The 19721-nt window shown below is 41.7% G+C and overlaps 1 protein-coding gene across 2 annotated transcripts in view; it reads left to right on the top strand.

Annotated features, from left to right (window-relative positions):
- Positions 1-19721, top strand: part of TRPC4 (transient receptor potential cation channel subfamily C member 4) — a 273160-nt gene that overhangs the window by 104578 nt on the left and 148861 nt on the right. Inside the window, exons 2-4 of one of the 2 annotated variants that reach the window (XM_026675498.2) lie at positions 7253-7657; positions 18116-18634; positions 19132-19468. In XM_026675498.2, coding sequence (XP_026531283.1) covers positions 7280-7657; positions 18116-18634; positions 19132-19468 — 1234 coding nt within the window. In that variant the 5' untranslated portion in view covers positions 7253-7279. The remainder of the gene's footprint in view (positions 1-7252; positions 7658-18115; positions 18635-19131; positions 19469-19721) is intronic. The other variant, XM_087957134.1, reaches the window with a different exon arrangement.

The following is a 19721-nucleotide window of genomic DNA, read 5'->3' on the forward strand; positions in this document are numbered from 1 at the left end:
CACGATGTTTTCCATGATTTCTTGGATCAATTCGTGGTCATTTATTTAGATGACATTTTAATTTACTCAGACTCCCTGCAGGAACACTGGCAACATGTGCAGCGGGTGTTGCAACCTTTGCGTGATAACCACCTGTTTGCTAAACGTGAGAAGTGTCAGTTTACACAAACCACGACTGACTTCTTGGGACATCGTATTTCACCTACTGGGGTGGAAATGGACCTGGAAAAAGTATGATCATTGCAGGCATGGGAACCTCCACAGCGGGTTCAGGATGTGCAACAACAGTTGGGGTTTGCGAACTACTACCACACATTTATTCCCCGCTTTGCTGCCTTGACTGCTCCCCTTTCTAATCTGCTCAAGAAGGGGGAGAAGTTCCATTGGGGTGCTGAGGAGCAGGCAGCTTTCGAGGCATTGAAAGTCACCTTTGCTTCCGAGCCCATCCTCAAATATCCTGATCCAGGCCAGCCATTTGTGGTGGAAACAGATGCTTCTGATGTGGCTGTTGGTGCGGTGCTCCTCCAGGCCTATGCTCCCGCAGCACCTTGTTCCCATGCGCTTATTATTCCCGGAAGTTGTCATCTCCAGAGTGCAACTATACAATTTGGGACAAGGAGCTATTGGCGGTTAAGGTCACTTTTGAGACATGGCACCACCTGGAGGGGGCTCATCACCAAATCGAGGCTTGGACGGATCATCGCAATTTTGAACACCTACGTACAGCTCGGACATTGAACCAGTGTCAGGTGAGATGGTCCTTATTCTTTGTTCAATTTGATTTCTGGGTGACCTATGTTCTGAGTGGAGGGAATCAATGCGCCGATGCCCTATCTCAGAAGCCCAAGTACACCCGAAGGGAGGATAAAATCTTGCCCTGGACAGTGATTCCGTTGGAGTGGTTTGCGACCACCAAGGGACCTGTGGACCTTCGAGTGAGGATTCAGGAGGCGCAGCGGCAGGACCCATTTGTGGCAGCTCGACGTCAAGAATTGGATGAGAATGGGAGACAAGAGACTCCTTGGGTGTATATTGGGGACCTGTTGCGGTTCTGTGATCGCATTTACGTGCCTGGAGGTCCTCTTCGTGGCCTTATTCTACGTCAATGTCATGATAGTCCGGCAGTGGGACACTTTGGGGTATTCAAAACATCTCTTGGACATTTTGGTGGCCGAGACTTAAACATGATGTGTCAGGATATGTGGTATCCTGTGGGATCTGTCGCCAAGCCAAGTATGCTCCTGGTGCGCCCCCTGGTCTCTTGCAGCCCTTGCCCATGCCAGAACAACCATGGGGGGCAGTTTCATTGGATTTCATCGTTGAGTTACCACCATCGAATGGTGCCACAACCATTTTGGTGGTGGTGGATATGTTGACTAAAATGGCCCACTTTATTCTGTGTGCAGGTCTTCTATCAGCCAAGATAACGGCTCAATTGTTTATCTCCCATGTTTTCCGGTTGCATGGGTTACCAGACCGCATGGTATCAGATCGGGGAGTACAATTTACGGCACGCTTCTGGCAGACCCTACTCGCGAAACTGCAGGTTCAGGCGTATCTGTCGTCTGCTTATCATGCCGAAACTGATGGGGGGACAGAGAGAATGAATGCTATTTTGGAGCAGCACCTCCGCTGTTTCAGCAATACTCAACAAGACAATTGGGTGGAAATGCTGCCGGTGGCAGAATTCGCTTTTAACAATGCTCAACATGCATCCACCCATGTGTCCCCTTTCTTTGCTAACTATGGGTTTCATCCACGACTTTTCCCTCTTGAGTAAAGCTTGTGAGCCATTTCCTCCTTTCAATGGTCCATGAAAGTACATCTATAGTACACAGATAACAAAGTCAAAAAAGGTGAACAACATTTTTACAGAACTATAGATAAATTGAGGCTGGGTGACAAGGAATGGCTGGGAGGGGAGGAGCCAGGTGAGGCACCCCTTGATGTGAGTGACATTGAGTTGGCCACGCCCACGCAGTCATATGACCACCAAGCCATGCCCACCCAGTCACATGACCACCAAGCATGCCCACCCAGTCACATGACCACTAAGCCACACCCACCCAGTCACATAACCACAAGCCACGCCCACCAAATAAGCCACACCCACAGAACCGGAAGTAAAATAATTTGAATTCCACCACTGGTATGGACAGCTGTTACAGGGTTTAAATATAAATTTAAATCAAGCTGTAATAGTCTACAAGGATAATGCTGCCTGCATTAAACGGCAACAGGTGACAGTAAAAAAATAGAAGCAAGCATGTGGACATTAAATATTGTAATGTAAGAGAAGCCACAAAGATAAATTGATTAGCTTGCTTCACTGTACGTCAGAAGACAATCTGGCCGACATAATGATAAGCCATTGGGTGGAGTGTACCATGGGAAGCATATTAAATTAATTGGATTTATGTCTCTTCCAGTCATGAAGGGAGGAGTGTCAGAATATTCATGAACTAGCAGAGACATAGTTAACAATTGGAGACTGAAACTTAAAGAGAGAGTCTGGGAATGGTTTAGCTCTGTGCTCTCAACTCTAAAAAGAGAAACTGAAAGTAATTTGTTTTGAGCTGCTGCTTGTGTTTTGCTTATGTTACGTTGAAAGAATCTACTAATGGTATTGTAAACTTTACTCATTTATTATGCATATAAAGAAGTTACTGAATCCTGCTGAACCAGTCATCTGCATGTTTTCTAGAGTTGAACTTCTGCTGCAAAATCTAATAGAATTGGTGCAGGTGCAGGATTGACTAGGTTCAGGATTTTGATATAGTGGCCTCCGGATTTGGAGTCATGGCACCTCTGTAGGATCAGGGGTCTCTGGCTTTTGGGCACATAGTTTCCCACTGAATCAAGCAAGACTGTCTCATAAAGTGATGTCCTCCTTGTGCTCCACAAGCCATTCATCTTCTCCAAAGCCTCCTTTAGAGCTTGGTTCAAATTGTCAGGCAGGACCGTACTTGCTTTCTTTTGGCTTCTGGTGAAGGTGGGAATTACCATCTGGTGCAAGGGGATGAGTGGGTAATCACTTCTTTTTTAGTGCTGTTGTAATTAAGCAAGTGAGAGAGGGCATCAGTTAGGAAGTTCTTCCCTGCGGGCAAATACTTCAATGTGAAGTTGAACTAATCGAAATAGTGCACCGGGCTTGTTTGGCCAAGAGCCTTCAGAGTTTTTAGCATGCCTTTAGGTTCCTGTGGTCTGTCCACACCTCAAATGGAGTTTTACTGCCCTCCAGGGGCAGTAAAAAATGTCTTCAGGTAAGTAGGAACCATCACATAATGTAGGCCTCCTTCTCCCACACTGTCCACCTGTACTCAGCATTGGACAGATTTTTTTGGAAGTGTAGGTGCAGGGTTGTAGACAGCCCTGTTGATCCTTTTGGAGAAGGACCATTCCCATACGACATCGTTGGCATTGGCCTGAATGAAAAAATCACTATTGGCATTAGGGTGTTTGAGGATGGGTTGGGTGGCAAACAGGCTTTTGAGCTTTTCAAATGTTGCCTGGCATTCCATGTCCACTTGAGAGGTTGCCCTGCTTTGGGTTTTCATTCTCCCTTGGTATTGAGCAAGTGTGTTAATGGGAGGGCAAAAGCAGGGGTGAATTGCCTGTAGAAGCTTGCAAAACCCAGGAAACTTTGTAATTGCCTTCATGGCATGTCCCATTTGAACACCGTTTTCACTTTCTCTGGGTCCATTTGAGATGTGGTATCCCAAGTAATCCAATGTAGCTTTGTGAAACTCACATTTGGAGAACTTCATGTACATTTGGGCATCACAGAGTTTCTTTAGCACTACTCTCACAATTTTCACATGTTCCTCCATGTCTTGGTATAGATTATCATCTAGATACACCAGGACCCCTTTAAATAGTTGCTTGTGTAACACTTCGTAGATTAATTGCATAAACACACCCAGTACCCCTTCTCATTCAAATGGAAGGACTCTGAATTGAAAGCATCCCAACAGGCAATTGAAAGCAGTTTTCTACTTGTCTCCCTTTTTAATCTTAATCCATAATACACTTCTTGTAAATCTAATTTGGTGAAATATTTTCCCTTGGTTAGGTGGCTTAGCGTGTCCTTCAGTAAGGGAAGGGAATAGACATTCTTCACACAGCTGGCTTTCAGGCCATGGTAATCGACACAGAGGCCCAGGGACCCATCTTTCTGAACAGGACCAGGGCTGCCAAATTTTTGACTATGAAAGTTCTGATTTTGTTCCTTCAATTCCCTGGGTATCACTGAATACAACTTGGGTTTTGGTAATTTGGCCCCAGATAGAATCTCAATAGCAGTCTGTGGGACGATGAGGGGAAAGTATCCTGCTCACTGAAAGCTTCTTTCAGGTCCCAGTACTCTTTGGGTATTAGAGAGATTGCCTCAACTCTTTCGCAATTTGGCAGAGTGCCAACCACTTTTGCTTTCTCAGAGGGGTGAACTTGTACAGCTCCTCGTTTACTGTGGCTTTCTTTGTTGGGTGCCCAATTTATGGGTTCCATCTTTCCAGCCCAGGCAAACCCCAGGATCATGGGCCAATCTATGCTAGGGGCTACATTGAAGCTAATAGTCTCTGAATAAGAATCTATTTTCATCTCTAGTGGTTCGGTCATGAAACAGGCAGCACCCTCCACACACACTACTGAGCCATCTAACTGGTATGTTTAATTCATGGAGGTGGAACTCTGAGCCTTTCTACCAGGCTGAGGCTCACTAGGCAACAGGTGCAGCCAGACCAGAGCAGTTAGCACTACCATCTGTCCCAAAGAAGCCACCCTCTACTTTCACCATAATTGGTTTCAGAGGTCCACTTATCAGTGGGTCATTGTCACCACTGCTGTCACTTTCTCCAGTTGGCATTTGGATGTTAGTCAGAGTTCCCTCCCCTTCACTAGACAGAGGAGTGAACTCTATGACTTTGGTCCCTTAATATGTCATGGACCTGGATCTGGCCTTTTGGATGGAGCATCTGGAGTTCCGCATGCTTGGTCATGGTGTGGGCCAGTTGTTTGCCCAGCAGCCTTTTCTCCTGCATTCAAAACATTGAGCATTGCCTGGGGCTCAGCCCGTCAGCTCAGCTGTGGGGCCTCCTTTCTTTCTGGCATCTTGGAGAAATTAATGGACCTGTTAAGGTATTTATGTGTCTTATAAATTATTTCTAAGTATTGTATGTTGTAGAGAAATTTTCTCTTTCTGTTCTCAATGGATATTCCATAGAAAGAAGTAGTGGAAGAATTTTGAATGAAAGATCATTTCTAAGCCCTTTTCATTGAATCCAAAAATGAGCCAAATCATTGACTTTTTTATTGAGAAGAAAACTACATTTTGTAATTGATCCATGCCTTATAGTAATCTTTTATTTGAGTATGTACCGTGTACTAAATCATACATTTTATTAAAAAAATACAGTAAAGTGAATATAATTGAATATAATTGTTCTTTAACAATTACAGTTTAGGTCTTTAATATAATTGTAAATATCAGTTTTCCCTAGTTCATAATATTTTTTAAAAAAAACAGGATGTTTAACTCGAATCTTTTTACAGATAATTTAAAATTATCTCTTTACCTTGAGGCATTAATTAATTAATCAATTAATTAATATTTCAGTGCCATATAACTCCAAACCAGGTCTGGCAGATTACAATGTAATAAACAATAAAAACATAACACAAAGCAATAAGATTGGATTACTTTGTATAAAATCATGGACAAAAATACATCTCACAATGGGCTTCATCCATCTTAATTAAAGGCCTTGGGGAACAATTCATGTCCTTATGGAAAAGTATAAAGTGGGAGCCATTCAGATTTTTGGGGGAAATTTAAAAAATGGGGGGGGGTCTAGTTCCAGAAGGTATGAGATTGCTTCACCTATGTAGCAGCCACCCCGCTACTCTTACCCAAGATTTTTCAAAGAATTTTTTTTTTTGAAAACAATTTTATTGATTTTCTACAAACAAACAAGACAAACAAAACATTAAAACATCAACTCTCTTATGTACATACAGTGTGTCAGTTGGTTCATCAGTTTTGTGCATTCATTTCGTAGTCTCAATTACAGTTATGTTACATAACAACTCATATTGTCAATCCAAACTTATATATCCTAATATCGCTATTAAAAAATCATTTGACTATACTTTTAATCATTCATGCTTTATGAGATAACAATATTTTAAACAGTTTATTCTATAACAAATCATATAATCATACCAAATCTATCCTAGAAACACTTTATAGATATAATGTCAAATAACAAAAGCGAAAAAAAAGATAAAGGTATTCCTTGCTGTCTAACATTCTAAATATTCTATTATCGTATTTTGTCATCTAGCCATTGATAAAAAAGATCCCAAATTTCATAAAATTGTTTATCCTCTTGCTCTCTAATTTCAAATGTCAATCTACTCATCTCAGCACATTCCAATATTTTCTTAATAATTTCTTCCTGTGATGGTATTTTCTCATTCTTCCAGTTTTTAGCAAATACAATCCTAGCCGCTGTTAATACATTTACAATCAGATATTTCAAGTCTTTACTGTATGTATCTGGTAAGATTCCCAATAAAAAGAACTCCAGTTTCAAATCTATACGTTTCTTTGTCATTTTTTCCAACCACATGCGAATTTTAGTCCAATATTTTTTAGCGTCCTCACAAGTCCACCACATATGGTAATATGAGCCAGGTATTTGATGACATTTCCAGCATTTTTCAGATTTGTTCTTGAACATTCTTGCTATTCTTGTCGGGGGAAAGTGCCACCTGTAAAATATCTTATACAAATTTTCTTTATATGCTGTTGACATTGTCATTTTATAATTTTGAGACCACAATTTTTGCCATTTCTCTAAATCAATCCCATATCCAAAATTCTTCCCCCAAACAATCATAGTTTCTTTAACTTGTTCTTCCTCTAATTTAATTCCCAGTAAATAACCATATAATTTTTTAATCACCTTCTCATCAGTAGGGGGGGATTTTTCAAAGAATTTTTAATTAACAGAAATAAAATCCTTGGAAGTATGTATATATTCCTCATTCAAAAAATGTTACTGGAAGATACAGCAATTTAAAAGCATTTGAACATAAGCATTCATTGCATATGGTGGGGAGGTATTTTTGTTTTTGTCTTCCTACTGCTAAATATTATTTTTTATGGAATTGAGCTGCTACAACCATAGTGTATTCACAGTGCTGTATTCCTTCAGTATGCAACTGATGATTTCTTTCTATTCTGTTACAGAAATACATTGTGAGGGTTGTTTAAACTATGGCCCAGTTCTATTATAAGAGAAGCATCAATGCCTCTTACAGAGATCGCATCCCTCTTCACGTCGTGCGAGCAGAATCTGAACTCTCCCCTGCTGAGAAAGCCTATTTGAATGCTGTAGAAAAAGGAGATTATGCCAGTGTGAAGCAAGTCTTGGAAGAAGCAGAACTTTATTTCAAGATCAATATTAATTGCATTGATCCTCTTGGAAGAACAGCTCTTCTCATTGCAATAGAAAATGAAAACTTGGAGTTCATAGAGTTGCTCTTGAGCTTTAATGTCTATGTTGGAGATGCTCTGCTACATGCCATCAGGAAAGAGGTGGTTGGTGCAGTTGAGCTACTCCTCAATCACAAGAAGCCCAGCGGGGAAAAACAGGTATCTGGGAAAGCTACCAGTTTATGACTGAGCATTCACTCCTGTCAATCATTCCAAAGAAATATCTAATTAGAATCAGTAGGTCTTTGGCCTAAGATCAAGTGTGTGTGAAGTAACTCATAAAGGTTGAAAATGTGAAGTATGCATATGACAGATTCAGTACTATTTTATTATGCTGCTTCTTTGTCTTGTTAATTATTTCTTTAAGTTCATAACTCCCAATGTGGCTAAATAAATTATCTGACTACAGAGGCATGTACAAAAAAACCTAACATGTAAAAATTATGGCGTGTGCCCAAAAATATTTTTTTACCAAATCCTTAAATCTTTGCCAGTAAAAATAATGAACATGATTATTTGGCAGAATATTATAGTTTTCTCAGAAGGAGGAATAAACTCCCAGAGTACTGAATCTCTTCCTTTACCACTTACCTTTTTTAAAAAAAATATTCTTATTATAGCTGACAAGACCTATAACACTTTTCTTTCCCAAATTTCAGCCACTAACTTAAATGTTGGGGGAAATCTCAAAAAGGAAACCATATATTATATCACATTTCAAAACCCAATTTCAATATTAATGTTAGCATCTATTCATTCAGTTTTACATTCCAAATTCTGTTCATTTTAACCTCTGATACAAGAACCTCTATGATAAGGATGCATAACATTTTCCTGGTGATTGAATGAAGAAATTGGGCAGTAAAAATTATTGTAGTCACTATATACTATATGTCACTGGTGGGATTCAGTCAGTTCTAGCCGGTTTTAGCAAACCAGTGGTAAAAATTCTGGCTGGTCTTCCCCACTCCTCATCTTGACCGCTCACCTGGCATAGCTGCTGCTGCTTTCCGTTTGGCTCCCTTGCTTGTCTCAACCACACGGTCTCTGCGGGCCAGCCAGCTTGCCTTTGCCCTGGCCTCCCATGTGGGCCAGATTCCTGCCGAGCCTTCCCTTGCCATTCTCTGCTGCCTCCGATGGGGCCCAGCTACCTGCCTGTCTGGTGAGCTTTCCTTCACCTCTTTGCTGGCACAAACAGCCTCTTACAGGGCTTCCCTAGGGCTCCCCCAGCCTGTTCAAGGCTGAAATAGAGGCTTCCTTGGCCTGATCCAGCTGTCCCAGGCCTCCCTCAGGCCTTCCCAGGACCCCCCTATCTCTTACAGGCTGAAATGGAGAGTTCCTGAGCCCAATCCACCCTCCCCCACATCATTTCCCATGGCTTTACTGTACTTACTTTTTGAAGAGCTGCAGAAGAGACTGAGCCACATGGCTGAGAAGCCAAAATCTTTTATTCAGAACTTGTGAAGCTGTAAGAACGTGAGATGTAAGGAAAACAGCTTTCTCCATCTGAATAAAAGGCTTCAGCTTCTCTGCTATGAGGGCCTGCAGGCTGAGTTTTTACCCAGTCTAGTCAGGCTTAGTTTGGATCCAGTCTGCTTGTTGCTGACGGGCTAGTTCAAATGAGCAGCCAATCAACAAGGGCCTTGCAGTTCACCCCAATGAGACAAAGAAAGCAACCTCCCCTTTCACTGCTGCTGCTGCCTCAATCCCTGAAGCAGGAGGCTGCTGACCACATGGCCCCAGCCGAAGTCTTTATTTATTTATTTATTTGTTTGTTTGTTTGCTTATTTATTTATTTATTTATTTTGTCAAGTGATTATTAGATAACAGGTATAAGTATAAACATGGTTATGAATACATGAAATGGATACGAATAAAAAAAAAAGAAACAATAGGACAGGGATGGTGCGCTTATTCACGCCCCCTACAAACCTCTTAGGAAAGGGGTGAGGTCAATAGTAGACAGTCTAAGGTTAAAGTTTTTGGGTTTGGGGAAGAAACCACAGAGTCAGGTAGAGTATTCCAGACATTGACCACTCTGTTGCTGAAGTCGTATTTTCTACAATCAAGTTTGGTGCAGTTTATCTTGAGTTTGTATCTATTGTGTGCTCTTCTATTGTTATGATTGAAGCTGAAGTATTCATTGACAGGTAGGACACTGCAATATATAATTTTATGTACTATACTTAGATCGAACCGAAGGCAGCGTAATTCTAAGTTGTCTAGGTCTAAAATTTCAAGTCTGGTGGCATAAGGTATTCTGCTACAATTAGAGGAGTGGAGAACTCTTCTTGTGAAATATTTCTGGACTTTCTCAATTGTATTAATATCAGATACATAATGTGGGTTCCAGACTGATGAGCTGTATTCAAGTATTGGTCTAGCAAATGTTTTGTATGCTCTAGTTAGTAGTGTGATATTACTGGAGAAAAAGCTATGCAGGATTAGGTTTACAACTCTTAATGCCTTTTTGGCTATGAAGTTACAGTGAGCTCTAGCACTTACATCATTTGAGATGAGTACTCCAAGGTCCTTGACAGAGTTTCGGTCATCAACAAGGTCTTGACTATTCAGCTTGTATTTTATTTTCTGATTTTTTTTGCCAATATGTAAGACAGAGCATTTATTTGTTGAGATTTGAAGTTGCCATTTGTTTGACCATTCTGATACATAGTCGAGGTCTTTTTGAAGGGTAGCAGTATTGTCGGTGGTGTTGAATAGCTTTACATCATCAGCGAAAAGAATGCAGTTGCTCTTAATATGATCACAGAGGTCATTTATGTAGAGTATGAAGAGAGTTGGTCCTAGAAGACTGCCTTTGGGGACACCACTGTTGACAGGTAAAGAATTTGATAGGACACTCCCAATGTTGGCCATTTGTTGTCTGTTTGACAGGAATGCTTCTATCCAGTTATGTAGGTGTCCAGAGATACCGTAAGATTTTAATTTTAGGAGTAGTTTGTCGTGTACCACTGAATCAAAGGCTTTATATGTAAATTGCGTCAATTGTTTTGCCCTGATAGAGTTGTGTAGTCCATATGTTTTTGCAGTGTAAGAGTTGCAGATTACAGGATAGTTTTTTTCTGAAACCAAATTGTTTATTAGAGAGGAGGTTGTTTGTCTCTAAATGGAGGATAATGGATTGGTTAATAATTGATTCCATGACTTTACAGGTGACGCAGCATAAAGAGATTGGTCTGTAATTTTCAACTAGGCTAGGGTCTCCCTTTTTGAAGATGGGGATGACTGTGGCTAGTGACTATAGCTTTGGCAAGGAGCTAGTCCTGAAAGATTTTTCAAAGAGGTTGGGCTATGGCAGTGGATAGCTTTTTTAAAAAGTAGGCACATATTCTGTCTGGTCCAATAGGTAGAGATGGTTTTAGATTGCGTAGTGCTTTTTCAACATTGTCTTTTATAAAATTGATATGTATTAGATCATTGTAGTTGTCTGTGATTCGACTAGGAAATACTGAGCATGATCCATTGCTGTTTTCAAATATTGAGCCAAAGAATGTGTTAAAGATTTCTTTTTGGATTGAAGCTTCCTTATTGTTATGGATAATTTGTTTTTTCTGGTTTTGGGAGTTGTTATTGGTACATATAGTTTGATGACTCTTTTGACTTCAAGTAAAAATATGTTGTAATGGTCTTCAACAGTACTGCATCCAGTGAATAGAAATTGCCAATCAAGAGATGAGAGATGGTTGTCTATAAGATCATAGTTGCCTTTTTTGAAGTTATAATTGGGGATCCCATCGTTATGATGATTTTTGTTTGGATGTATGTTGAGACAAAAGTCTATCATGTTGTGGTCACTGTTGAAAAAGGGTTCTTTAATTTGTATTCCGTAAATTGAATTCAAACTATTGCAAAAGATGAGATCGAGGCAGTTGTTAAGTCTAGTATTGTTGGTTACTAGTTGTTCCAGTCCCAGATTTGTTACAGCATTGTAGAAGGTTGCATGTGTTGGTTCAGTTTTTATATTTGTTTAGGGTCCAGTTAATATGAGGTAGATTGAAGTCACCAAGAAAGATAAAAGCATGTGGGCAGGATGTTGCCCATGTTAGTAGTGAATTTAGCTTGTTTACATGTCCAATGTCATAATCAGGGGCTCTGTAACATAGTTAGAATTGAAATGTGATATTTAAAAGTCAGTTCACAGATGATGGTCTCAGGAAGAGCAAGCTCCTGGGTAACTTGGATGTTTTTTAGATGTTTTTTATAGAACATAGCAACACCACCTCCTCTACGGATTTCACGATCTGATCGGTAAACATGATAGTCTCTTACTGAAGTAATGGAGTCAGGGAGAGATGCATTGAGCCATGTTTCACAGACAAATATGATGTCGAATTTAGCCGTATTTAATAAGAGGAGAAATTCAGGTATTTTATTTACAAGGCTTCTTGCATTGAGCAGCTTGCATTTAAGGCCAGTTGTAGTTGGAATTGAGGTAGTTAGGGGCGTGTGTGCCTAGTTTTGAGTGATGGTGGATTGGATGAGGTAGGGTTGGATGCAGAGTTGTGGGTTGTTGACTTTTGATACATTCAGCATGGTAGTCAACGCACAGGTCTTTCTATTGTCTAGACGTTTTTTGAGTTCTGTGCGGAGTTCACAGGAGCAGTATGGATAAGTCTTTGCAGTATGGATAAGTCTGGTCTTGAATGCATATATGTTTGCTGGACTCATTTTTGCAAACAACTCTACAAAATCTAGGGGCCACCGAGCCATCATTGTATTTGAACTCAGGGCCATTTCTGATTATTTCAATGATATCTTCAGGAAAAATGTTCATTGTATTTGAGTTGCTTATGATATTGCGAACTTTGGTGATATCAACTGATTCGTTGGTGTCTTCAAGACCAAATAAGATGGCATTTGGACGTTTCTGATCATGTTCCATGATGTCTCTGATGAGTAAGGGGATATCATTTATGGAATTATTTGATGGGATAGTGATTTTTTGTGGCTGTGGTTTGGTGGTTATTTTTGGCTGTAGTTGTGATTGTAGTTGAGGTAGTAGTTGTGGTAGTGGTTGTTGAGTTGGTATTTGATTTTTTTTAAAATAAACTTTATTAATTTTACAATTAAAACAGACAAACAACACGTACATAAATGTGAAAAAGAAAAAAGAAACAAAAAAGGAAATTAGAAAGAAAAATCAGAAAACAATTAAAAACACTTTTGTACTCAACAGTTTGTGGGAACTTATTTTCAACCTTATTTTATACCCTCTATACCAGTGATCCCCAACCTTTTTTGTACCAGGGACCAGTTTCAAGCACAAACACTTTTTCAAGGACTGGGGGGGGGGGAGAAAGAATCCGAGTTTGGTGGTTTGCTTGCAGACGTTTCATTACCTGACTAGGTAACATCTGATGTTGTTACCTAGTCGGGTAATAAAACGTCTGCCAGCAAACCACCAAGTTCAGGGAGCGCCTCGGCCCTGCCTCCCTCAGGTGTCTGCCTCGTTCCTCTCTCAGTCGCTCTCTCGCTGCTCCACCAGCCCAGGAAGAAACTGCTTCAAAGAAGCCGGGGGGTGGCTTTTCCTGTCGCCGCAGCTCCTCCGAAGCGCCCGTTCACCCCCACCCCGCCCGCCCGCCCGTGGTTCAACCCAGTGCTCCGTTCTGCCTGCCTGCCTTCGTTTTGGAGCAGCTTCGGCTGATAAAAAGAGGCGAATAGTTATTATTCTCAGCCGAAGCTGCTCCCAAACCAGACAGGCAGGCAGGCAGAACGGAGCACTGAATTGAAGCGCGGCGGGCGGGCGGGTGGGGGTAAACGGGCGCTCGGAGGAGCTGTGGCGACAGGAAAAGCCACACCCCGGCTTCTTTGAAGCAGTTTCTTCCTGGGCTGGTGGAGCAGCGAGAGAGCGACTGAGAGAGGAACGAGGCGGGAGGAAACCGAAGCTGCTGAGCCAGAGAGCAGGACAGGCTTCGGTTGCTTCCTCCCTCCCCTTCTTTCATTTGTGTCCTTGATCCCCGATCCCAGCAGCATTCACCGAAGGCGAAGAAAGCCGCCATTTTTTTAAAAAAAAAATTCTTTGCGGCCCGGTACAGAGTGCTCCATGGACCGGTACCGGTCCGCGGCCCGGTGGTTGAGGACCCCTGCTCTATACCATTGATCCTCCAGTTGCTTAGCAAGTGTTTCTTCCCAGTTTCCAAGGCCAGGGAAGCCCTGGAGAGGCCCGGGCAGGTGGCCATGTGAATGGCTGGGCGTGACTTGTATGTAAATATTACAAAATATTTATAAAAATATTGATTTTTTTATTAAAAAAAGAGTAACTTTTACCCAAAATCAGGCAAAGCAGGCAGGCAGATTGAATTGCTCACAGAATCACAGAATCGCTTAGATATCTGTGTTCCTGCCATCGGCTAGCTGAGTCTTCACTGCTTCAGTACTAAGCAAGGTTCCTCTCTGCTTAAAAGCAGAGCCGAAGATCTAAAGAGTAGCTTTGGGAATGCTAGGAATGTTGCATTTAGCAAAGAGTTCCACGAACAGGATACTGACCTCTGTAACAACTCAGCCTTTAAAAGAAAAGCATACTTTTGTTTCTCCAATTCTTATAGGACCATTTTAATCTAGTAGTGTGAATAAAACACCACCATAAAGTAATATAAGAGGAATTAGAATCCTGTGGCATTCATATGTTGCTAAACTGTAATTCCCAGGATACTAGGACACCAGACTACTGGTGAGGGGCACTGGGAGTAGCATGTAGAGTTATCACAGGTTGATTATCACTACTCTAAATGATCAAACACGTTATTTATTATAATATACAATATGAATTCTTCATCACTCCTAGATTTTTTTCTGTAGAGTCATATAAACCGGTACTTATATTTTTAAGAGTATGCTAAAATCACTATAGCGTTTTTCGAGTCAGGGTACCTTGTAATAAGATTTTTATAGGCTAACATTACCTTCAGAAATAAACTCTTGCATATTAAATGGAGTTCCTTCTAAATTTACATTTCATTTATCCTATCCTTATTCCAAAAATAATACATATCTATCTATATCAGAGCATGCAAAGCTATGAAACATGTCATAAATATTCTCATAAATGGCAGGGATAAGCATAAGCAACTAGGGGATGAGGCAAGTGATGAAACAAGAATTAAAACATCATGACACAAACCCTGTGACTTATGCAACTGCGCAATATGTTCTGTCACTACAATTTGTACTACAATGGCTAGGTGGGTGGGAGTCACAAAATATCTACAGAATCCAAACTGCTAGCATTGTATTGTCCCATTTGCCTATCATTAAACTTTCTCCATCCTCTTTTTGTTTTGTTAGACAAAACAGAAATATTTCCAAAGAAAGTTCTGAATTGCAGTTATACATTTTATTTTGTTTTTCCTACAAACACTTATGTGACTGAAATAGTATCCAAAGGATTTCCTTGTGGATGATGCTAAGGGCTGATGACTTTCTCCACAACATTTTAACTTTTTAAATAAAAAACAATCGGGGCAGAAGTATTCAAGGGTGGGATTCTCTCTTTCCCTCTCTTTCTTTCTCTTTCCCTCTCTTTCCTTCTCTTTCCCTTTCTCCCCCCCCCTCTCTCCCCCCTCTCTTTCTCTCTCTTTCTCTGACTCCCCTCTCTTTCTCCCCTCTCTTTCTCTCCTCTCCCTTTTTCTTTCTATCCCTTCCTTCCATCCCCTCTTTCTTCCTTTCACTTCCTTTCTCTCTCCCTTCCTCTTTCTTTCTTGTTCTTTTTCTCTCTCTCTCTTTCTCTCCCTTCCTCTTTCTTGCCCTTCCTTTCTTTCCTTCCTTGTCTTTATCTCACACACACATACCAAACTCTCTCTCGTCTCTCTCTCTCTCTCTCTCTCTCACACACACACACACACACACACACACACACACCTGGTCTGGGAAGAACTCCAGAGCAGCGAGCAGCAGGACAACGAAGAAAGCAGCAGCCCTGGAACATCCATCCACCCTTCCCTTTCAGAGCACATGGGCGGCAGCAGTGGTGAGGGGAGTGGGGTGAGGGTGAGGGAGAGAGAGAGAGGTTGAGCTTTGCAATATGCCATGGGGTAGAACTCTGCAGCGTTTGGGGGGATGTCGAGCTTTGCAGCATGGAGTGGAAGGTGGTGGTGGGGATTTGCAGACTAGACTGGCAGGGCTGGGAGGAAGGAAAAGAGGTGAGGAGGGGGGATTTGCAGGCGGTAGGGCTCAGAAGTAATGGATGAAGAGCCTTTCAGGACAGCCTTGCAATCTTCTGGCTACTCTTCTAAATTCCCACACTAACTCTTTAGGTGGTCAGCTGTGCTGTTTCAGCCCTTTGATTTCTGTTTCAGCCTGCTCCCAGTTCGCTGGGTCTTCAAATCATGCTCTCAAGGATCACACAAATTCATCCACATCTTCTAATTCAGGGGCTCCTTCATCATGGAGTTGGATGATCCAATTGGCCACTTCCCCTTCTCTCATATTATCTGCAATGGCTGAAACCATGTCCTGGTCTGATTGGTACTGTGCCAGTAATGATAACAATCAATGTGAGCCCAAATTCAGTTAAGGAAGTAGGACAGTTTACCCGGGGTGCCATCAAAGATGACTGGGAATTGCGGCAGGGCAGCGCTGGAGGGGGTGTAGTTGCAGCTGGAGGAATTGGCGGTGGAACTGGAGCTGGCATCCAGTGGTACTGGATCCACCCATGTCCAGGTTAAAAAGCCCACCCAGGCAGAACCTGGTCTGCAGGTGGGATCCCTGGAGGTGCTGGAGGTGCTGGTGGGGCATGCTGAACAGGCCTGAGTGCACCTCCCAGCCTGCCTCTGATCCCAAGGCTTGACTGGTCCAATGGCCCTGGAGATTATCCCACCATGGTGGGTGACTGGGCTGATGCCACAGTGGAAGGACTTTGCTGTTGGGGCCTGAGCTGAATGAAAAGAAGCAGATGCTCTGCTCTGGACTGCCACACCTCCAGATCCTGAATAGTGGAAAATGGGCTGTGGCAGCACCCATCCTGGCTGAACCACATGTGGGGAGGTCTGGACCATGGGACCCACACTCAGCTGTTCAAACTTTTCAGGTAGTCTGGCTAGTGATTGGCTCCACGACACTGGTTGAAGCGTCCAGTCTTGGAACTCACATGCCTCTAGGGATCGCGGTGTTCTCCACTCAAAGGCAGCTTCGGATCCTGGTTGCCACAGTGCTCCCGGAGGTGGGAGAACCCCAGTCACTGCTTCCGGTTCGAACCTTGTGATTGGTCCTGTTGGGGGGGTCTGCCAAGGGGTTGGTTCCTTGGGTCTCGCGCCTCTCTGGATTTCAGCTTGCTAGGCCTCGGCTGCAGCCACTTCTGCAACTAAAGGGTAACAGCGGGTTTTGCAAACTTCCCCTAACACAGGTCTGGTGGCTCCTTCGATGGTCTCTGGTTCTTGCTCCATCTTCCCTGAGTCTTTATGTCCCCAGTATTTTGGGGAGCATCTTGGGGCTCAGGACCCCAGGCAGCGGCACCTCTCTTGCGAAAACTGCTGGAATTTTCTTGCTGGAGGCTCCGGTACTGAGATGAAACAGATGGCCCTCTAGCCATTTCCTCCCCCCTTACATTCCCAGGAAGGTAAATCAAAGTACAGGATAGTCATGCAACATGAAAAGGGTTATAAAGTGAGAAATGCATCCAGGCCTACCAGAATGGCAGCATCCAGATAGAGATCTATGGGACCTGACATGCTGCCCCCCCCAAGAGAAGGAGAATTTCACCTGGAAGGAAACACAAGGAGAGAAACAGAGTAAAGGTTTAGTTAGTCTAGGTGCCCTGACATGTTTTTTGGTTACCCATTAATTTTCAGAGAGCAATAAGTGTTTGCAGGGTACTAAGTATTGTGTGACCCCATGGTGCATACATGAACCAACTATTTCCTTGATTTCAAGATACTCCTGTCAACCCTGAAGCTGACCTGGGTGTGGCCATTTTCTGTAGTTTTTTAATAGGTATTTTTCTTCACATGGCTTCAGGCTTGACACATCCTGGAGCTGAGGGGTGTGTGTGTAGAGATAACTGGGGTTTTGTAGCCAAAACAAAATAGTTGTCAGATCCCTATTGCGATACTACCATTCCTGTGGGGAGGAGGCCGGGATACATTTATTAGCATATTGCTCTCTTCCTATTTCCCATACATCCTGTATCCCCCTAGTTTATAGCCTTTATCCTGGCACCTATGTGCCCTAAGCTTGATTTTCCTTTGGAGGAATGTAATAAGGGTGGAGGGCCATGTGTTTTGTCTCAGTCCTGAAGCTTCCTGCAAGACCAGCCTGGGAATCACTTATTTTCTCTTTCTCAGGCCAGCCGTTCTAACATCTTTGCACCTGTGGATTGTCTCATTCAACCTCGGACTAAGGGGAGGGGTTTCTAACTACTTTATCCTGATTATATTGCCTGAGGAGGATTTTAGATTCTGCTTTCCTTTGTCCTTGCAATCATTCTCTTTCAATAAAAGGTTCCTTTTGAAATGCTGAAGTTTCAGGAGTCTTTACTTTCTTGAATGGAGAGGAGAGGCAGACCCTTACAATAGTTTATTGCGTACAATGTTTTATTCTGTAATTATGTTATTTTATAAATATGATGAATGAATGAATAATATTCCTTTCCCACACCCACAGGTACCACCCACATTACTGGATACACAGTTCTCTGAATTTACACCAGACATAACACCCATTATCTTGGCTGCCCATACAAACAATTATGAGATTATAAAACTTTTAGTCCAGAAAGGTGTGTGTGTTCCCAGACCACATGAAGTTCGCTGTAACTGTATGGAATGTGTCTCCAGTTCAGATGTGGATAGCCTTCGTCATTCCCGATCCAGACTAAATATCTACAAGGCTCTTGCAAGCCCATCTTTAATTGCTCTATCAAGTGAGGACCCATTTCTTACAGCATTCCAGTTAAGTTGGGAACTTCAAGAATTGAGCAAAGTGGAAAATGAGTTTAAATCTGAATATGAAGAATTGTCACAACAGTGCAAGCAGTTTGCAAAAGATCTGTTGGATCAGACTCGAAGTTCAAGAGAATTGGAAATTATTCTTAATTACAGAGATGATAACAGTCTACTAGAAGAGCAGAGTGAAAATGATTTGGCAAGATTAAAACTGGCAATTAAATACCGTCAAAAAGAGGTAAGTATGTAGATAAAAAGTTAGTGGATTTTATTGCAATAATGAGTGAGGTAACATATTTCCTAAATAAGACCAAGTATAGTTCAGATCCTCTATTCTTCATTATTTCATTATCTTTCACTTTTTAATTAACATTTTATGTTATTAGGATCTAGTGGGCACTGAAATATTGCAAAAGTTGTTGTGAGGAAAACAGGAGGAAAGTATATTGGATATGTTTGCTGCCTTGAGTTAGCCCCACGTAGATACCTTTACCCTTCACTTTCTATAAGCAGAAAACCTCATCTCCTAGATGAGGATAAATATAATAGATATACCAGAGAACAAAGTTTTTCTGTCTTTAATGCTAATACCCAATAATTGCATACTTCAATACAAGGAATTTCATCTAGTAAAAATGCAGTTAAATCTATTCAATTTCTTTTTGCATGTTATATTTTGTATATAAAAATTTACTAGATAGAAGAGTTTTGATTATTTCTTTTGTTCTGCGTTAGTTTGTTGCCCAGCCAAACTGTCAACAGCTACTTGCCTCTCGTTGGTATGATGAGTTCCCAGGCTGGAGGAGACGGCACTGGGCTGTGAAGATGCTGACTTGCATCATAGTTGGATTCCTTTTTCCCGTATTTTCTGTCTGCTACTTGATAGCTCCCAAGAGCCGACTGGGACTGTTCATCAGGAAGCCATTCATCAAATTCATCTGCCACACTGCCTCCTACTTGACTTTCTTGTTTCTTCTTCTACTTGCCTCTCAGCATATTGACAGGTCAGATCTGAATATGCAAGGGCCCCCACCAACCATCGTTGAATGGATGATCTTACCATGGGTCTTGGGTAAATATATTAGTAAAGCAAATATACTTGATTTATGTATTTCTTTAATATTTGTGTTTGGAGTAATTGACTCACACAAGAGATAGTTGATGCAGATTATTGGAATATATCAAATTATTAGTTACATATTAGTTCAAGAATACATCTGTAGTCATTCAGGACAATAACATTCAATTCAAATAAAATATTTTTAAAGAACTAGCAGAAACTGGTGTAAGTCAATCATTTTCTTATTTCTATCCCAGTGTAATAT

Source organism: Notechis scutatus, chromosome 2 (assembly GCF_049901735.1).
Source record: "Notechis scutatus isolate UNSWTSFEM ecotype Mainland chromosome 2, rNotScu1.2, whole genome shotgun sequence".
Taxonomy (NCBI): domain Eukaryota; kingdom Metazoa; phylum Chordata; class Lepidosauria; order Squamata; family Elapidae; genus Notechis; species Notechis scutatus.